This window comes from Anomaloglossus baeobatrachus, chromosome 1 (assembly GCF_048569485.1).
Source record: "Anomaloglossus baeobatrachus isolate aAnoBae1 chromosome 1, aAnoBae1.hap1, whole genome shotgun sequence".
NCBI lineage: Eukaryota > Metazoa > Chordata > Amphibia > Anura > Aromobatidae > Anomaloglossus > Anomaloglossus baeobatrachus.
In genome coordinates this window covers 252409293-252425789 of record NC_134353.1, presented here as the reverse complement: position 1 = coordinate 252425789, position 16497 = coordinate 252409293, and the positions used below count along the sequence as shown (strand labels likewise).

Here is a 16497-nt window from a genome sequence, read left to right as displayed (position 1 = left end):
TAAGCGGCACCTCTGGTGCTGATCCCACTAGTGCCGAAGTGTACATTTGTATTTTTATGCTGGCATGCTATACATTGCACTGTACGGTCGCTGGTGATTCTTGGCTATATACCCTCCTAGATTGCTCAGAGGAGACAACAGCATGTCGTCCGCAAAGAGCAAGGGTGCCAAGGCACAGGCTTTCTATGCTGCTTGTACCGCATGTGAGGCTACTCTACCGGCAGGTTCCACTGACCACCATTGTGTGCAGTGCTCGGCCCCTGTGGCACTTGCTCGGCCGGGGCCTCTGCTAGAGGTGACCCAGGGAGAACCACCTGTGAATACTGTCCAGGTGACGGGGACGGAGTTTGCAGTTTTTGCTGATAGATTGTCTGTGACTATGACTAAAATTCTAGAAACTTTGCAGTCTAGACCAGTAACTCAGACCATGGGCACTGTGGAATCATTGCTCCCTGGTCCCCCTCAGTTGGAACAGCTCCGGGCTCCGGGGGTGTCCCATGCATCCCAGGGTGAAGGCTCTGACACGGACGACAGTCCCAGACAGCCTAAGCGAGCTCGCTGGGAGCGACCCTCGACTTCATCACACTGGTCATGGTCCCAGCAGGAGGACTCTCTGTGTGATGAGGCGGAGGTAGCTGATCAGGATTCTGATCCTGAGACCGCTCTCAATCTGGATACTCCTGATGGTGACGCCATAGTGAATGATCTTATAGCGTCCATCAATAGAATGTTGGATATTTCTCCCCCAGCTCCTGCAGTGGAGGAGTCAGCTTCACAGCAGGAGAAATTCCATCTCAGGTATCCCAAGCGTAAATTAAGTACTTTTCTGGACCACTCTGACTTCAGGGAGGCAGTCCAGAAACACCACGCTTATCCAGATAAGCGTTTCTCCAAACGACTTAAGGATACACGTTATCCCTTTCCCCCTGACGTGGTCAAGGGCTGGTCCCAGTGTCCCAAGGTGGATCCTCCAATCTCCAGGCTTGCGGCTAGATCCATAGTTGCAGTGGAAGATGGAGCTGCACTTAAAGATGCCACTGACAGACAGATGGAGCTCTGGTTGAAATCCATCTATGAACCTATCGGCGCGTCGTTTGCTCCAGCATTCGCAGCCGTATGGGCACTCCAAGCTATTTCAGCTGGTCTTACACGGATTGACACGGTCACACGTACATCTGTTCCGCAGGTGGCATCCTTAACCTCTCAAATGTCTGCATTTGCGTCTTACGCGATTAATGCTGTCCTGGACTCTACGAGCCGTGCGGCAGTGGCGTCCGCCAACTCCGTGGTTTTACGCAGAGCCTTGTGGTTAAGGGAATGGAAGGCAGATTCTGCTTCCAAAAAGTGCTTAACCAGTTTGCCATTTTCTGGTGACCGACTGTTTGGTGAGCGATTGGATGAAATCATTAAACAGTCCAAGGGTAAGGATTCATCCTTACCCCAGCCCAAACCAAACAAACCCCAACAGAGGAGGGGACAGTCGGGGTTTCGGTCCTTTCGAGGCTCGGGCAGGTCCCAATTTTCCTCGTCCAAAAGGACTCAAAAGGATCAGAGGAGCTCAGATTCTTGGCGGGCTCAGTCACGCCCAAAAAAGACAGCCGGAAGACCCGCTACCAAGGCGGCTTCCTCATGACTTTCGGCCTCCTCTCTCCGCATCCTCGGTCGGGGGCAGGCTCTCCCGCTTTGGCGACATTTGGCTGCCACAGGTCAAAGACCGTTGGGTGAGAGACATTCTGTCTCACGGGTACAGGATAGAGTTCAGTTCTCGTCCTCCAACTCGATTCTTCAGAACTTCTCCACCTTCCGACGAGCCGATGCTCTTCTGCAAGCGGTGTGCACTCTAAAGGCAGAAGGAGTGGTGACCCCTGTTCCTCTTCAGGAGCAAGGTCACGGTTTTTACTCCAATTTGTTTGTGGTGCCAAAAAAGGACGGGTCTTTCCGTCCCGTTCTGGATCTAAAACTGCTCAACAAGCACCTCCGCTCCGTCATCGCCTCAATGTCTCAAGGAGATTTCCTAGCATCAATAGACATCAAGGATGCTTATCTCCACGTGCCGATTGCTCCAGAGCACCAGCGTCTTCTACGCTTCGTTATAGGAGACGAACACCTTCAGTTCGTAGCTCTGCCTTTCGGGCTGGCGACAGCCCCACGGGTCTTCACCAAGGTCATGGCAGCAGTAGTAGCAGTCCTGCACTCTCAAGGTCACTCTGTGATCCCGTATTTGGACGATCTACTTGTCAAGGCACCCTCTCAGGAGGCATGCCAACACAGCCTGAACGTTGCGCTGGAGACTCTCCAGAGTTTCGGGTGGATAATCAACTTTTCAAAGTCAAATCTGACCCCGACCCAATCGCTAACATATCTTAGCATGGAGTTTCATACTCTCTCAGCGATAGTGAAGCTTCCACTGGACAAACAACGTTCACTACAGACAGGGGTACAATCTCTCCTTCAAGGCCAGTCACACCCCTTGAGACGCCTCATGCACTTCCTAGGGAAGATGGTAGCAGCAATGGAGGCAGTCCCTTTCGCGCAGTTTCATCTGCGTCCACTACAATGGGATATTCTCCGCCAATGGGACGGGAAATCGACGTCCCTCGACAGGAACGTCTCCCTTTCTTCGGCGCTCCATTGGGAGACCCAGACGATTGGGTGTATAGCTACTGCCTCCGGAGGCCACACAAAGCATTACACTAAAAAGTGTAAGGCCCCTCCCCTTCTGGCTATACACCCCCAGTGGGATCACTGGCTCACCAGTTTTCTGCTTTGTGCGAAGGAGGTCAGACATCCACGCATAGCTCCACTGTTTAGTCAGCAGCAGCTGCTGACTATGTCGGATGGAAGAAAAGTGGGCCCATATGGGGTCCCCAGCATGCTCCCTTCTCACCCCACTTGCGGTTTGTAAGGTTGAGGTACCCATTGCGGGTACGGAGGCTGGAGCCCACATGCTGTTTTCCTTCCCCATCCCCCCTCAGGGCTCTGGGTGAAGTGGGATCTTACAGGTCTCCAGGCACTGAGACCGGGCTCCATCCACAGACCCAGAGAACCTGCTGGATATGGAGCTGAGTATCGTCAGGGACAGGCCCTGCTACATTAAGGTACTCTGTGTCCCCGGGCAAGCGCGCACACACACACCAGCATTGCTGGGAGTGTTAGTGCGCCGGGGGCAACAGCGCAGAGCGCTCGTGCTATTAGTCACTACAGCTTTGCTGAGTGACTTTATGTATTGGGAACTGCCGCGCCGGCCGTTGCTGGGTGTTTTTTACACTGTGGCGCGGCTGGGACTTGTGGTGCGCCGGGGACTTCCGCGCTGGCCGTGCACATGGACGGCCGCGCTTATTACTCGAGTCCCCGGCTTTGCGGCCTAGTTTTCGTTTCGTTCCCGCCTCCAGCCCTGCCAGTCAGGGGAGAGGCGGGACGCTGTACAGACAGTCAGCGCCGAGGGCTGGAGTCTGCTTTGCATTCTCCAGCCCCCTTCACTGGACACAGTGGGACGCCAGTTTCCCGCTCTTGGCTGGGGCACGCCCACGGCCCGCCCCTCGTCACACGAGCTGGAGAAGGACGCCGGCAGCCATTACTGCACGCCGTCCGAGCTGGGGAACGGAGACATGCTCTGGGCAACCAACACAGGGCTCTGGCGACCACACACCCGCGTTATAGGCGGGCGGTAAGCAGCACCTGAAGTGCTGACCCCACTAAATACCGAAGTGTCCATTTGTATTTTATGCTTGTATGCTATACACTGCACTGTAGGTCGCTATCTTTGGCTATATGCCCTTCTAGATGGCGAGATAACAGCAGCAAAAACGCAAGGGTGCTAAGGCACAGGTTTTCTAGGCTGCTTGTATTGCATGGCTGAAGTGTTCATTTGTACTTATGCTTGTATGCTATACATTGCACTGTACGGTCGCTACTCTTGGCTATATTCTCCTAGAGAGCTGGACAACTGCAGCAAAAAAGCATGGGTGCCAAGGCACAGGCTTTATAGGCTGCTTGTACTGCATGTGCTGAAGTGTTCATTTGTATATATGCTTGTATGCTATACATTGCACTGTACGGTCGCTACTCTGGGCTATATTCTCCTAGATGGCTGGACAGCAGCAGCAAAAAAGCAAGGGTGCCAAGGCACAGGCTTTCTATGCTGCTTGTATTGCATGTGCTGAAGTGTTTATGCTTGTATGTTGTACATTGCATAGATGACTAGAATACAGCAGCAAAAAAGCAACACAGGCTTTCTATGCTGTTTTTCCTGCAGATACTGTTCCACCGGCAGGTTTTCACTGACCCCCATTGTGGGCAATGCTCCCCTGTAGCACTTGGTCAGTCGGGGTCTCTACTAGAAGTGGCCAAAGAAACCACCTGTGAACCCTGTCCAGGGACAGGGACGGAGATTGTCATGGGATGGAGACTTTGCACTCCAGACAGGCCATGGGCAATCTTGATTAATGCTCCCTGGCCACCCTCATTTGGAACGTACTCAGTACTCCGGGGGGGTCCCAGGCATTCCAGGGTGAAGGCTCTGACACGGACGGCAGCCCCAGACAGCCTAAGCTAGCTCGCTGGGTACGACTCTCGGCTTCATCACTGGTCAAGGTCCCAGCAGGACGACTCTCTGTATGATGAGGCAGACGTAGCTGATCAGGGCTTTGGTCCTGACACCGCTCTCAATCCGGATACACCGAATGGTGACGCCATAGTGAATGATCTTATAGCGTCCATCAATGGAATGTTGCATATTGCTCCCTCAGCTCCCCCAGTGGAGGAGTCAGCTTCACAGCAGGAGAAATCCTTTTTCAGTACTCATGCGTAGATTGAGTACTTTTTCTGACCACGCTGACTTCAGAGACGCAGTTCAGAAACACCACGCTTACCAGATAAACGTTTTCTCCAAACGTATTAAGGATGCACGTTATCCCTTTACCCTGATGTGGTGCAGCCCTGGACCCAGGGTCCAAGGGTGGATCCCCCAATCTCCAGGCTTGCAGCTAGATCCATAGTTGCAGTGGAGATGGGAAGTCACTTAAAGATGCCATTGACAGACAGATAGACCTCCGGTTGAAATCTGTCCGTGAAGCTATCAGCGTGTCGGTTGCTCCGGCATTCGCAGCCGTATAGGCACCCTAACCTTTTTCAGCTGGTCTTGCGCAGCTGGTCTTGAGCACATGTACATCTGTGCCGCAGGTGGTGTCCTTAACCTCGCAATGTCTGCATTGCGACTTACCCTAGTAATGCTGTCCTGGGGGGACAGTCGAGGTTGGTCCTTCCCAGGCTCGGGCAAGTCCCAATTGTACTCGTCTAAAAGGGCTCAAAAGGCTCAGAGGGGCTCATTCACGCCCAAGGAAGGCAGCAGGAGGAACCGCTACCAAGGCGATCTCCTCATGTATTTCAGCTCTCTCTCCCCGCATCCGCGGTTGGTGGCAGAATCTCCCGCTTCTGGGTACATTTAGCTGCCACAGGTCACAGACCGGTGGGTGAGAGACATTGTGTCTCACGTGTACAGGATAGAACTCTGTTCTCGTCCTCCGGCTCGATTCTTCAGAACTTCACCCCCCCACCGAGCCGAGGCTCTTCTGCAGGCAGAAGGAGTGGTAATCCCTGTTCCTCTTCAGGAACAAGACACGGTTTTTTCCTCCAATCTTATTGGGGTGCCAAAAAAGGGTGGCTTTTTCCGTTCCGTTCTGGACCTAAAACTGCTCACAAAGCACGTGAAGGCCAGGCGGTTCCGGATGTAACCCTCCGCTCCGTCATTGCCTCAATGTCTCAAGGAGATTTTCCTAGCATCAATAGACATCAGGATGCTTATCTCCTCGTGCCGATTGCTCCAGAGCACCAGCGTTTGCTACGTTTCGTTATTGAAGACGAGCATCTTCAGGGCGTAGCCCTGCCCTTCGGTCTGGCGACAGCCCTACGGGTTTTCACCAAGTTCAGGGCAGCAGTGGGAGCAGTCCTGCACTCTCAGAGTCACTCTGTGATCCTCACTGGACGATCCACTTGTCAAGGCACCCTCTCAAGAGGCATGCCGACACAGCCTGAACGTGGCGCTGGAGACTCTCCAGAGTTTCGGGTGGATCATCAACTTTTCAAGGTTACATCGGGCACCGACCCAATCGCTGACATATCTGGGCATGGAGTTTCACACTCCCTCAGCGATAGTGAAGCTTCCGCTGGACAGGCAGCGTTCACTACAGACGGGGGTGCAGTCTCTCCTTCAAGGCCAGTCACACCCCTTAAGACGCCTCATGCAGAGGCAGTCACTTTCGCGCAGTTTCACTGCGTCCACTTCAATGGGACATGCTTTGCCAATGGGTTGGGGAGTCGACATCCCTAGAAAGGAACGTTTCCCTTCTCAGACGGTCAAGGACTCTCTCCAGAGGAGTCCATCCTTCAGATCAATGTTCTGGAAATCTGGGCAGTGCATCTTGCCCTGCAAGCCTTCCAGCAGTGGCTGGAAGGAAAACAGATCCGAATTCAGTCGGACAATTCCACAGCGGTGGCAGACATCGCCCACCAAGGCGGAACACGCATCGCCAAGCCTACCAGGCAATCCGGCGGATTCTGATGTGGGTGGGGGACAGAGCATCCACCATATCCGCAGTTCACATCCCGGGCGTAGAAAATTGGGAAGCAGACTTCCTCAGTCGCCTGGGCATGGACGCAGGGGAATGGCCTCTGCACCCAGTATGGTATCAGGAAATCTGTAGCCGCTGGAGGATGCCGGACGTCGACCTAATGGCGTCTCGGCACAACAACAAGGTCCCGATTTTCATGGCGCGGTCTCACGAGCAAAGAGCTCTGGCGGCAGGCGCCCTAGTTCAGGTTTGGTCGCAGTTCCAGCTACCCTATGTGTTTCCTACTCTGGCACTGTTGCCCAGAGTTCTACGCAAGCTCAGCTCCGCTTGCCGCCGCGCCATCCTCGTCGTCCCAGACTGACCGAGGAGGTCGTGGTCCCGGATCTGTGGCATCTCACGGTCGGCCAACCGTGGGCACTCTCAGACCGGCCAGACTTACTGTCCCAAGGGCCGTTCTTTCCACTGAATTCTACGGCCCTGATCCGGACTGTGTGGCCATCGAGTCCGAGATCCTAGCGTCTTCAGGATTATCTCAAGACGTCATTGCCACCATGAGACGGGCTAGGAAGCCGACGTCTGCCAAAATCTCCCACATGACGTGGAAGTTATTCTTATCTTGGTGCTCTGCTTAGGGAGTGTCTCCCTGGCCATTTGCATTGTCTCCTTTTTCCCCCCTTCCTGCATCTGGATTGGGAAAAGGTTTGTCGCTCGGCTCCCTTAAAGGACAAGTCGCAGCGCTGTCGGTATTCTTTCAGAAGCGCCTAGTACGACTTCCTCAGGTACGCACGTTCCTGCAGGGGGATTATCACATTGTCCCTCCGTACAAGAGGCCGTCAGACCCATGGGATCTGCACAGGGTATTAATTGCTCTCTAGGAGCCGCCCTTCGAGCCTCTGAGGGTTGTTTTCACTTTCTCGACTTTCACAGAAAGTGGCCTTTCTGGTAGCGGTCACGTCTCTTCGGAGAGTGTCAGAACTAGCAGCGCGGTCATCCACAGCTCCCTTCCTGGTGTTCACCAAGATAAGGTAGTGCTGCGTCCGATCCCAGAGTTTCTCCCTAAGGTGGTATCCCCTTTTTATCACAATCAGGATATCTCCTTACCTTCCTTTTATCCATTTCATCGATATGTAATGGCTTTGCATTGTTGGATCTGGTGTAGAGCACCCAGAATCTACATTCCCGCACGGCGCTCCTGCGCCGCTCGGATGCACTCTTTGTCCTTGTCACTGGTCAGCGCAAGGGATCGCAGGCTGCAACATCCACCTTGGCTCAATGGATCAAGGAACCAATCCTTGAAGCCTACCGTTCTACTGGGCTTCCGGTTTCATCAGGGCTGAAGGCCCATTCTACCAGAGCCGTGGGTGCGTCCTGGGCATTACGGCACCAGGCTACGGCTCAACAGGTGTGCCAGGCAGCTACCTGGTCGAGTCTGCACACTTTCACCAAACATTATCAGGTGCATACCTATGCTTAGGCGGACGCCAGCCTAGGTAGAAGAGTCCTGCAGGCGGCAGTTGCCTCCCCGTAGGGGAAGGCTGTCTTGCAGCTCTAACATGAGGTATTTCTTTACCCACCCAGGGACAGCTTTTGGACGTCCCAATCGTCTGGGTCTCCCAATGGAGCGCCGAAGAAGGGAATTTTGTTACTTACCGTAAATTCCTTTTCTTCTAGCTCCTATTGGGAGACCCAGCACCCGCCCTGTTGTCCTTCGGGATTTTTGGTTGTTTTCGGGTACACATGTTGTTCATGTTGCATGGTTTTCAGTTCTCCGATGTTACTTCGGAGTGAATTTGTTTAAACCAGTTATTGGCTTTCCTCCTTCTTGCTTTTGCACTAAAACTGGTGAGCCAGTGATCCCACTGGGGGTGTATAGCCAGAAGGGGAGGGGCCTTACACTTTTTAGTGTAATGCTTTGTGTGGCCTCCGGAGGCAGTAGCTATACACCCAATCGTCTGGGTCTCCCAATAGGAGCTAGAAGAAAAGGAATTTACGGTAAGTAACAAAATTCCCTTCTTCTCAGGCGGCCAAGGAATCTCTTCGGGGGTGGCTTCTTCCCACCTCATTGTCAAAAGGAAAGTCCTTCCTACCCCCATCTTGGGCGGTGGTCACGACAGACGCGAGTCTATCAGGGTGGGGAGCAGTTTTTCTCCACCACAGGGCTCAAGGTACGTGGATTCAGCAAGAGTCCACCCTTCAGATCAATGTTCTGGAAATCAGAGCAGTGTATCTTGCCCTACAAGCCTTCCAGCAGTGGCTGGAAGGCAAGCAGATCCGAATTCAGTCGGACAACTCCACAGCGGTGGCATACATCAACCACCAAGGAGGAATACGCAGTCGGCAAGCCTTCCAGGACGTCCGGCGGATTCTGACGTGGGTGGAAGACACGGCATCCACCATATCCGCAGCTCACATCCCAGGCGTGGAAAACTGGGAAGCAGACTTCCTCAGTCGCCTGGGCATGGACGCAGGGGAATGGTCTCTTCACCCGGACGTGTTTCAGGAGATCTGTCGCCGCTGGGGGATGCCGGACGTCGACCTAATGGCGTCTCGGCACAACAACAAGGTCCCGGCCTTCATGGCACGGTCTCACGATCACCGAACTCTGGCGGCGGACGCCTTAGTTCAAGATTGGTCGCAGTTCCGGCTTTCTTATGTGTTCCCACCTCTGGCACTGTTGCCCAGAATGCTGCGCAAGATCAGGTCCGACTGCCGTCGCGCCATCCTCGTCGCTCCAGACTGGCCAAGGAGGTCGTGGTACCCGGATCTGTGGCACCTCACGGTAGGCCAACCGTGGGCACTACCAGACCGACTAGACTTGCTGTCTCAAGGGCCGTTTTTCCATCTGAATTCTGCGGCCTTGAACCTGACTGTGTGGCCATTGAGTCCTGGATCATAGCGTCTTCAGGGTTATCTCAAGAGGTCATTGCCACCATGAGACAGGCTAGAAAACCAACCTCCGCCAAGATCTACCACAGGACGTGGAAGATATTCTTATCTTGGTGCTCTGCTCAGGGAGTTTCTCCCTGGCCATTTGCATTGCCTACTTTTCTTTCCTTCCTGCAATCCGGTTTGGAAAAAGGTTTGTCGCTCGGCTCCCTTAAAGGACAAGTCTCAGCGCTATCTGTATTTTTTCAGAAGCGCCTAGCACGACTTCCTCAGGTACGCACGTTCCTGCAAGGGGTTTGTCATATCGTCCCTCCTTACAAGCGACCATTAGAGCCCTGGGATCTGAACAGGGTTCTCATCGCTCTCCAGAAGCCGCCTTTCGAGCCTATGAGGGATGTTTCCCTTTCTCGCCTTTCACAGAAAGTGGCCTTTCTAGTAGCGGTCACGTCTCTTCGGAGAGTGTCCGAGCTAGCAGCGCTGTCATGCAAATCTCCCTTCCTGGTGTTTCACCAGGACAAGGTGGTTCTGCGCCCGATTCTGGAGTTTCTCCCTAAGGTGGTATCCCCCTGTCATCTCAATCAGGATATCTCCTTACCTTCTTTGTGCCCTCATCCAGTTCATCAATGTGAAAAGGATTTGCATTTGTTGGATCTGGTGAGAGCACTCAGAATCTACATTTCCCGCACGGCGCTCCTGCGCCGCTCGGATGCACTCTTTGTCCTTGTCGCTGGTCAGCGTAAAGGGTCGCAAGCTTCCAAATCCACCCTGGCTCGGTGGATCAAGGAACCAATTCTTGAAGCCTACCGTTCTGCTGGGCTTCCGGTTCCCTCAGGGCTGAAGGCCCATTCTTCCAGAGCCGTGGGTGCGTCCTGGGCATTACGGCACCAGGCTACGGCTCAGCAGGTGTGCCAGGCGGCTACCTGGTCGAGTCTGCACACTTTTACCAAGCATTATCAGGTGCATACCTACGCTTCGGCGGACGCCAGCCTAGGTAGACAAGTCCTTCAGGCGGCGATTGCCCCCATGTAGGAAAGGGCCGTTTTTACGGCCCTATCACGAGATATTGTTTTACCCACCCAGGGACTGCTTTTGGATGTCCCAATTGTCTGGGTCTCCCAATGGAGCGACAAAGAAGAAGGGAATTTTGTTTACTTACCGTAAATTCCTTTTCTTCTAGCTCCAATTGGGAGACCCAGCACCCGCCCTGTTTCCTTCGGGTTTTTTGTTTTTTCGGGTACACATGTTGTTCATGTTGAATGGTTTCAGTTCTCCGATATTCCTTCGGATTGAATTTGGTTTTTAAACCAGTTATTGGCTTTCCTCCTTCTTGCTTTGGCACTAAAACTGAGGAGCCCGTGATCCCACGGGGGGTGTATTGGCAGAAGGGGAGGGGCCTTACACTTTTAAGTGTAGTACTTTGTGTGGCCTCCGGAGGCAGTAGCTATACACCCAATTGTCTGGGTCTCCCAATTGGAGCAAGAAGAAAAGGAATTTACGGTAAGTAAACAAAATTCCCTTCTTTGTTTACTTACCGTAAATTCTTTTTCTTATAGTTCCGTATTGGGAGACCCAGCACCCTCCCTGTTGCCTGTTGGCAGTTTCTTGTTCAGCGTGTTATCACCGGCTGTTGTCGTGGACAGAGGCTCCGGTTGTTCCGGTTCTTGCTCTGTTTTTACTTGTGGGTGGCTATTCTCCTTCAGCTTTTGCACTAAACTGGCTAGATCTGGTTCTCCAGGGGGTGTATAAGCTCAGAGGGAGGAGCTACACTTTTGAGTGTAGTACTTTGTGTGTCCTCCGGAGGCAGAAGCTATACACCCAATGTCTGGGTCTCCCAATACGGAACTATAAGAAAAAGAACTTACGGTAAGTAAACAAAATTCTCTTTATTTTTACTTTCAAGCTTAAACGTTTTGTGCCACATAAAGTAAATTTTACTCAATAGATCTTGAAATCTTAAGACGTTCCACAGCTGGTTGTTTTATCCCCTTTACGACTAATGACATATGTTCGTCATTGGCCATGTCCCTGCCTTTGATGCAGGCCCACACGCTGAGTCGGCATCTTTCCCTGCACTGGACGGCTGATATAACTAGCATTGAGTGCCTCTAACAGCCGCAGGGTGGATCTCTATATCTATCTCTATATCTCATCAGTTGAACCACCTGATATTATTTTTGACTAAGTGGCAGGATTGCTGTCTAGTTACAGATAGATTTTCAGCTGCGGTCATGACTTTCCATGGCCTTTTTGTAACTTTTTTTTTCATGTGTTTTAATACTCCCCTCCCCGCCTCCATGTCATGTCTCATTTGAAACCTATGGTTTTATTTCTTTGCCTGTGTGAATTGGATAGGGTTTTTACTGACATCTGGTGAGAAATTCATGTGACTAGCACGTTTAGAAATCTATTTAGTTAAGTATTGAACACGTTACCAATTTTCTATCTCACCTGCTGTATGTGGCAACCCCAAATTTTGAGGAAACTTTCTACTAGAATATGTAATGTCTGAATGAATTTGTTATTCAGTCTCTAGTTTATTCTCTAGTATATCACAAAGATGGGTTTTGTGGTAAGAGCTATAGGAAAGAGGTTTAACCCCTTCCCGGCCTTTGACGAAGTACCAGGGCACCTTGACGGATATATCAAAGGCCCATGACGAATATATCAGTCATGGCGAAATCGCGCCCCAGTGACTGCGATCGGTTCACACAAACTGCAGATTCGGGAAGGAGGGGACCTCTGCCTGACCTCAGGAAGGGTGGTGTGTCCTCCCTGGACCTACGGAGGCTGTAATTGGCTGACGAACGCCACTCAGCCAATCACAGCCACTGTAATGTTTCATCCATTGAAAATGGCTGAAACATTGAAATCCAGCCACGATCAGTGCACCTATAGCACCGATCATTGACTGGAGCTGGGTGACCTCAGATGGATCACCCTCCCCCCCCCTTCCCCAGCTCCACCAGCTCTGATTGGAGAGACAGACATTGTGACTGATCTCTCCAATCACCGTGGATCTGGGGCCGGTGACCTGTAGGTGACCGCCCCCCTCGGCTTCACTCCATCCATGGACGCTGAGGAGAGCGATCCCTGCGCCCCATCGGTAAGCCATTGCCTTCGATCCACCGCCATTGCTCCCTATCCGCCGCCCTCCTCCATCAGCCGCTGCTCACCCCCGCGATCTTCTGCCCGCTCTCGCCTCTCACCCTCCCCGATCTGCTGCCTCCTTCATCTGCTGCCGCCTTCATCTTCTGTGATCCTGCTGCCTAGATCCATCCTGTAAGGTAACTATCCCCAATCTCAACTCCCTCCCCCCTTCCCCTCCTCCGCCGCTCCTGCATCCGCTGCGCCCTCTCCCATCCTCCGCCGCTCCTCCATCTGCTGCGCCCTCTCCTAGCCGCCGCCGCTCCTCCAGCCGCCACCACCCTCCCACATCCACCGCTGCCCTCCCCATCTGCTGCTGCCCCCATCTGCTGCTGCCCCCATCTGCTGCTGCCTCCCCCCCCCACCCCCCACCCCCCAATCTGCCTCCATCTCTCCTGTGATCCTGCTGCTGTTCTGATCCATCCTGTAAGTATTGTTCGTTGGTCTTTTCTAACTATCCCCAATCCCGTCTCCCACTCCCTCTCCACCCCCCATTCCCCGCCTGCTTGCCGCCAAGCGCTGATCAGCTACGTAATTGCTCGTTTTTTTGTTTTTATGGCTCAATGTATGCCGCACGTGAGAGTTGAATCTGCTTGTTACCCATCTACATTTATGCCATTGGGGGGGTCTAGTTTCCAAAATGGGGTCACATGTGGGGGAGCTCCACTGTTTTGGCACATCATGGGCTCTCCTAACGCAACATGGTGATGCTAACCATTCAAATTAATTTTCTGTTTAAAATGTCAAATGACACTCCTTCCCTTCCGAGCCCCAACAGTGGCTTTTCGCCACTTATGAGGTATCTGCGTGGTCAGAAGAAATTGCCCAACAAATTTTGGGGTCCATTTAATCCTTGCTACCCTTGTGAAAATGCAATATTTGAGGCTAAATTAACATTTTTGTTGCAAAAAGTAAAATATTCATTTTTTTTTTCTTCCACATTGCTTTAGCTACTGTGAAGCACATGAAGGGTTAATAACCTTCTTGAATGTGGTTTTTAGTAGCCTGAGGGGTGTCGTTTTTGGAATGGTGTCACTTTTGGGTGTGTGTTGTCATGTAGACCTCAAAATCACTTCAAATGTGACTCAGTGGTCAATGAGCGCTCCTGCCGGTGAGTCGGCTGCTCCATACTCGGGGCAGCTCTTCCTTTTTGCGGGCTGCTCTGTCTGACTGCTGATCTGACAGCCGGCTTCCTGCAGTTAGGCAGCAAGGAGACTGCTTTCAATCTGCATGACAGCTGGCGCCTTGTCAGCACAGCGAAAGAAAAGCCGCTATTCTGTATCCGTGACATCAGCAGAAGTTGCAGGATCGGTCATTGACCAGGACACTGGTACAACAGAACAGGCAGGTAGTTAGCAACTACCTGCCTGTTAAATCTTATGCCCACAATAAAATTAAAATGAATGTAGTCTTTGATAACCCATTTAATTGCAAAAAAAAAATAGCATTGTAATTACTTTCTATTCCTTTTTGTCTTTTAGCATGCCAGCTACAGTTTCTGAAAAAGGTCAAGGCAAAAAATCTATCAGTAAGAAGAAAAAGAAGAAATCTGCCCTTTAGAGTTTACCATTAAAAAGAACAGATCAGCCGAAAATGATGTATTGTTTAAATATGTAAATTTAAACATTATTTTTGTACAAAAATATTGAATTTTTTTAATCTTTTAAGTACACGGTATCTCAAGTAGTCGTTATTACACCCAGGGCTACGGTGACACACCTCTATACACAGCTGATAAGGCAGGATCCACCATTCAGATGTCACAGCAGACCCTGATTCCCCCCCCCTCCCCCCTTCACAATGACCTTAGCGCACACGCTGATAAGATGCTTCAATACAAAAGATGGGGGGGTCAAAGTCAGTTTATTGGTGGTAGAATAAAATTACAGGATTTCTCATTGCTTAAAGGGAATCTGTCATCAGAATTTCATCTGCAAACGATTTATATTTACATGTAGCTCTTTCAGAGACAAGTCCAGAGATACCTTTTTTAAGGCTAAGGCCTAATGTCCAGTAATCAAGCATTAGAACGGACCCGGCAGCAAAAAAATGTGATTTCAATTGGATCCTTTTTTTTTTTTTATTTGTCTATGGAAAATTTATTGCTTACTTGGTGAGTTTCAAATGGAAGAAAACTGATCCGCTAAATAGCAGTCTCTTTCCTTCCAACTGAAACTCGCCAAGTAAGCAAAAAACAGATCCTTTTCCATAAACTCCAATGTTATAATTAAAAAAAAAAAAAAAAGCTTTGCCGCTGGATTTTTCCTGGATCTGTTCTAAGGGATGATTACTGGACTTATTTAGCAATTGGTGTTTGCATTGATATTCATATGAGACTGTAGATCTGAAGCTGTCACTCCAGCTCTATTTCCTACACAGTCGCCTCCTCCTGATTTGACTGAAAGCCTTTATCCTGTGTGACCTCAGGCAAAGAAGATGTCTGTAATATAGCAGGAGGCAGTGGAGGGCTGAGAATAGAGCTGGAGTGACAGGTTTCAGGTGTACCATCGCCATCTGTATTTGAATTCAAAAGCTGATTTCTTGGTAAAGGTATTGCTGGAATTGTTCCTTTGTATTACAGATTGTGATATGCAAAATTTTAAGTTTTTTTTTTTTTTTTTTTTTAAACATCGTTTTGTCTTTAAGGTAAAAACTATTTTAACAGTAAGTAATTTTCTGATGACTCTTTCCCTTTAAACTACATAGTTTTCAGTTACCTAGTGTGCCAATAATACTTCAGAATTTTTAATATTTAGGATTATAAATGTTCTGACTTTGGGAGGGTAGCACATGGTGATCTGGCATGTTTTTGTGATGCAATGGGGCACCCGGGTCCCAGGCTGGTAGCACTCGGTGGGGGTCGTGGCCTGTGCCTGATCCTGTGGCCCTGGGGTCGGTCCGAATAAATAAAAAAAAGAAAAAGGATCTAAATAAAACTGGGATTATAATGAGAGTGTGACTACGCCACTCACAGTGTGTGGCCAGTGATTGTGGAGGCTGCCGCTGCCAAGTCCTACTGGGGCTGATTGAGTGGGGGCAGCGCTTTTGATGTGGCCCTCCGCTAATAGGGCTGGGGCCCCAGTGGTCGGTGTAGAGGATAGTGTGAGGCACGGCAGTAATAATGTAGTCCAGACAGGGCAATTGCAGTTCAGTCTTTTTTTACTATCAGCTGGTGGCGCGGCCTTGGGGTCGTGCCGGATTCCAGGTGTGCCCGAGTCCTGTCTCTCTGTGCCACTTGCCCACCTGTGCACTCTTTACAGGTGTGGTCCTCCCTGGCCTGAAACACTTGGAGGTCCACCTGGTGTGTCTGGGTCCTACCGCTGGCAGCGTGGACTATTTAAAGGTTATTGGTCCCTATCCTCTCTGTGCTGCTGATGCCTCGGACGTTTTCTTGATGGCGAGGCCCCCTCACCTGGCAGAATTGACAGTCGACCTGGAATAACTAAGGGTATGTGCGCACGTTGCTTTTTACCTGCTTTTTTGCTGCTTTTTCTTCTGCGCTGTTTAATGCCAAAATGGATGCGTTCTTCTATTCAAGCAAAGTCTATGGGAATTTGGGTTTCTTGTTCACACTATGTTGTTCAAAATGCTGCCTTTTTGTGGCAGAACTTTGGTCAAAAACTCAGCTTTTCAAAGAAGCAACATGTCAATTGTTTTTGCCATTTGGGTTTTGCACTGCAAAGCTGAGTTTTTGACCAAAGTTCTGCCACAAAAAGGCAGCATTTTGAACAACATAGTGTGAACAAGAAACCCAAATTCCCATAGACTTTGCTTGAATAGAAGAACACATACATTTTGGCATTAAACAGCGCAGAAGAAAAAGCAGCAAAAAAGCAGGTAAAAAGCAACGTGCGCACATACCCTAACTGTCCTGGGGATCTGCACTCAACGCGTGCGG

General features: G+C 50.8%; 2 protein-coding genes across 2 annotated transcripts in view; one reads left to right on the top strand and one right to left on the bottom strand.

The window, feature by feature from the left end:
• The window catches only part of EXOSC9 (exosome component 9), a 61199-nt gene extending 45094 nt beyond the window's left edge, over nt 1–16105 (top strand). Inside the window, exon 12 of the mRNA XM_075336304.1 lies at nt 14081–16105. Within this exon, the coding sequence (XP_075192419.1) occupies nt 14081–14159 (79 nt within the window). The 3' untranslated portion in view covers nt 14160–16105. The remainder of the gene's footprint in view (nt 1–14080) is intronic.
• The window catches only part of ANXA5 (annexin A5), a 445678-nt gene that overhangs the window by 136201 nt on the left and 292980 nt on the right, over nt 1–16497 (bottom strand). The window lies entirely within an intron of this gene.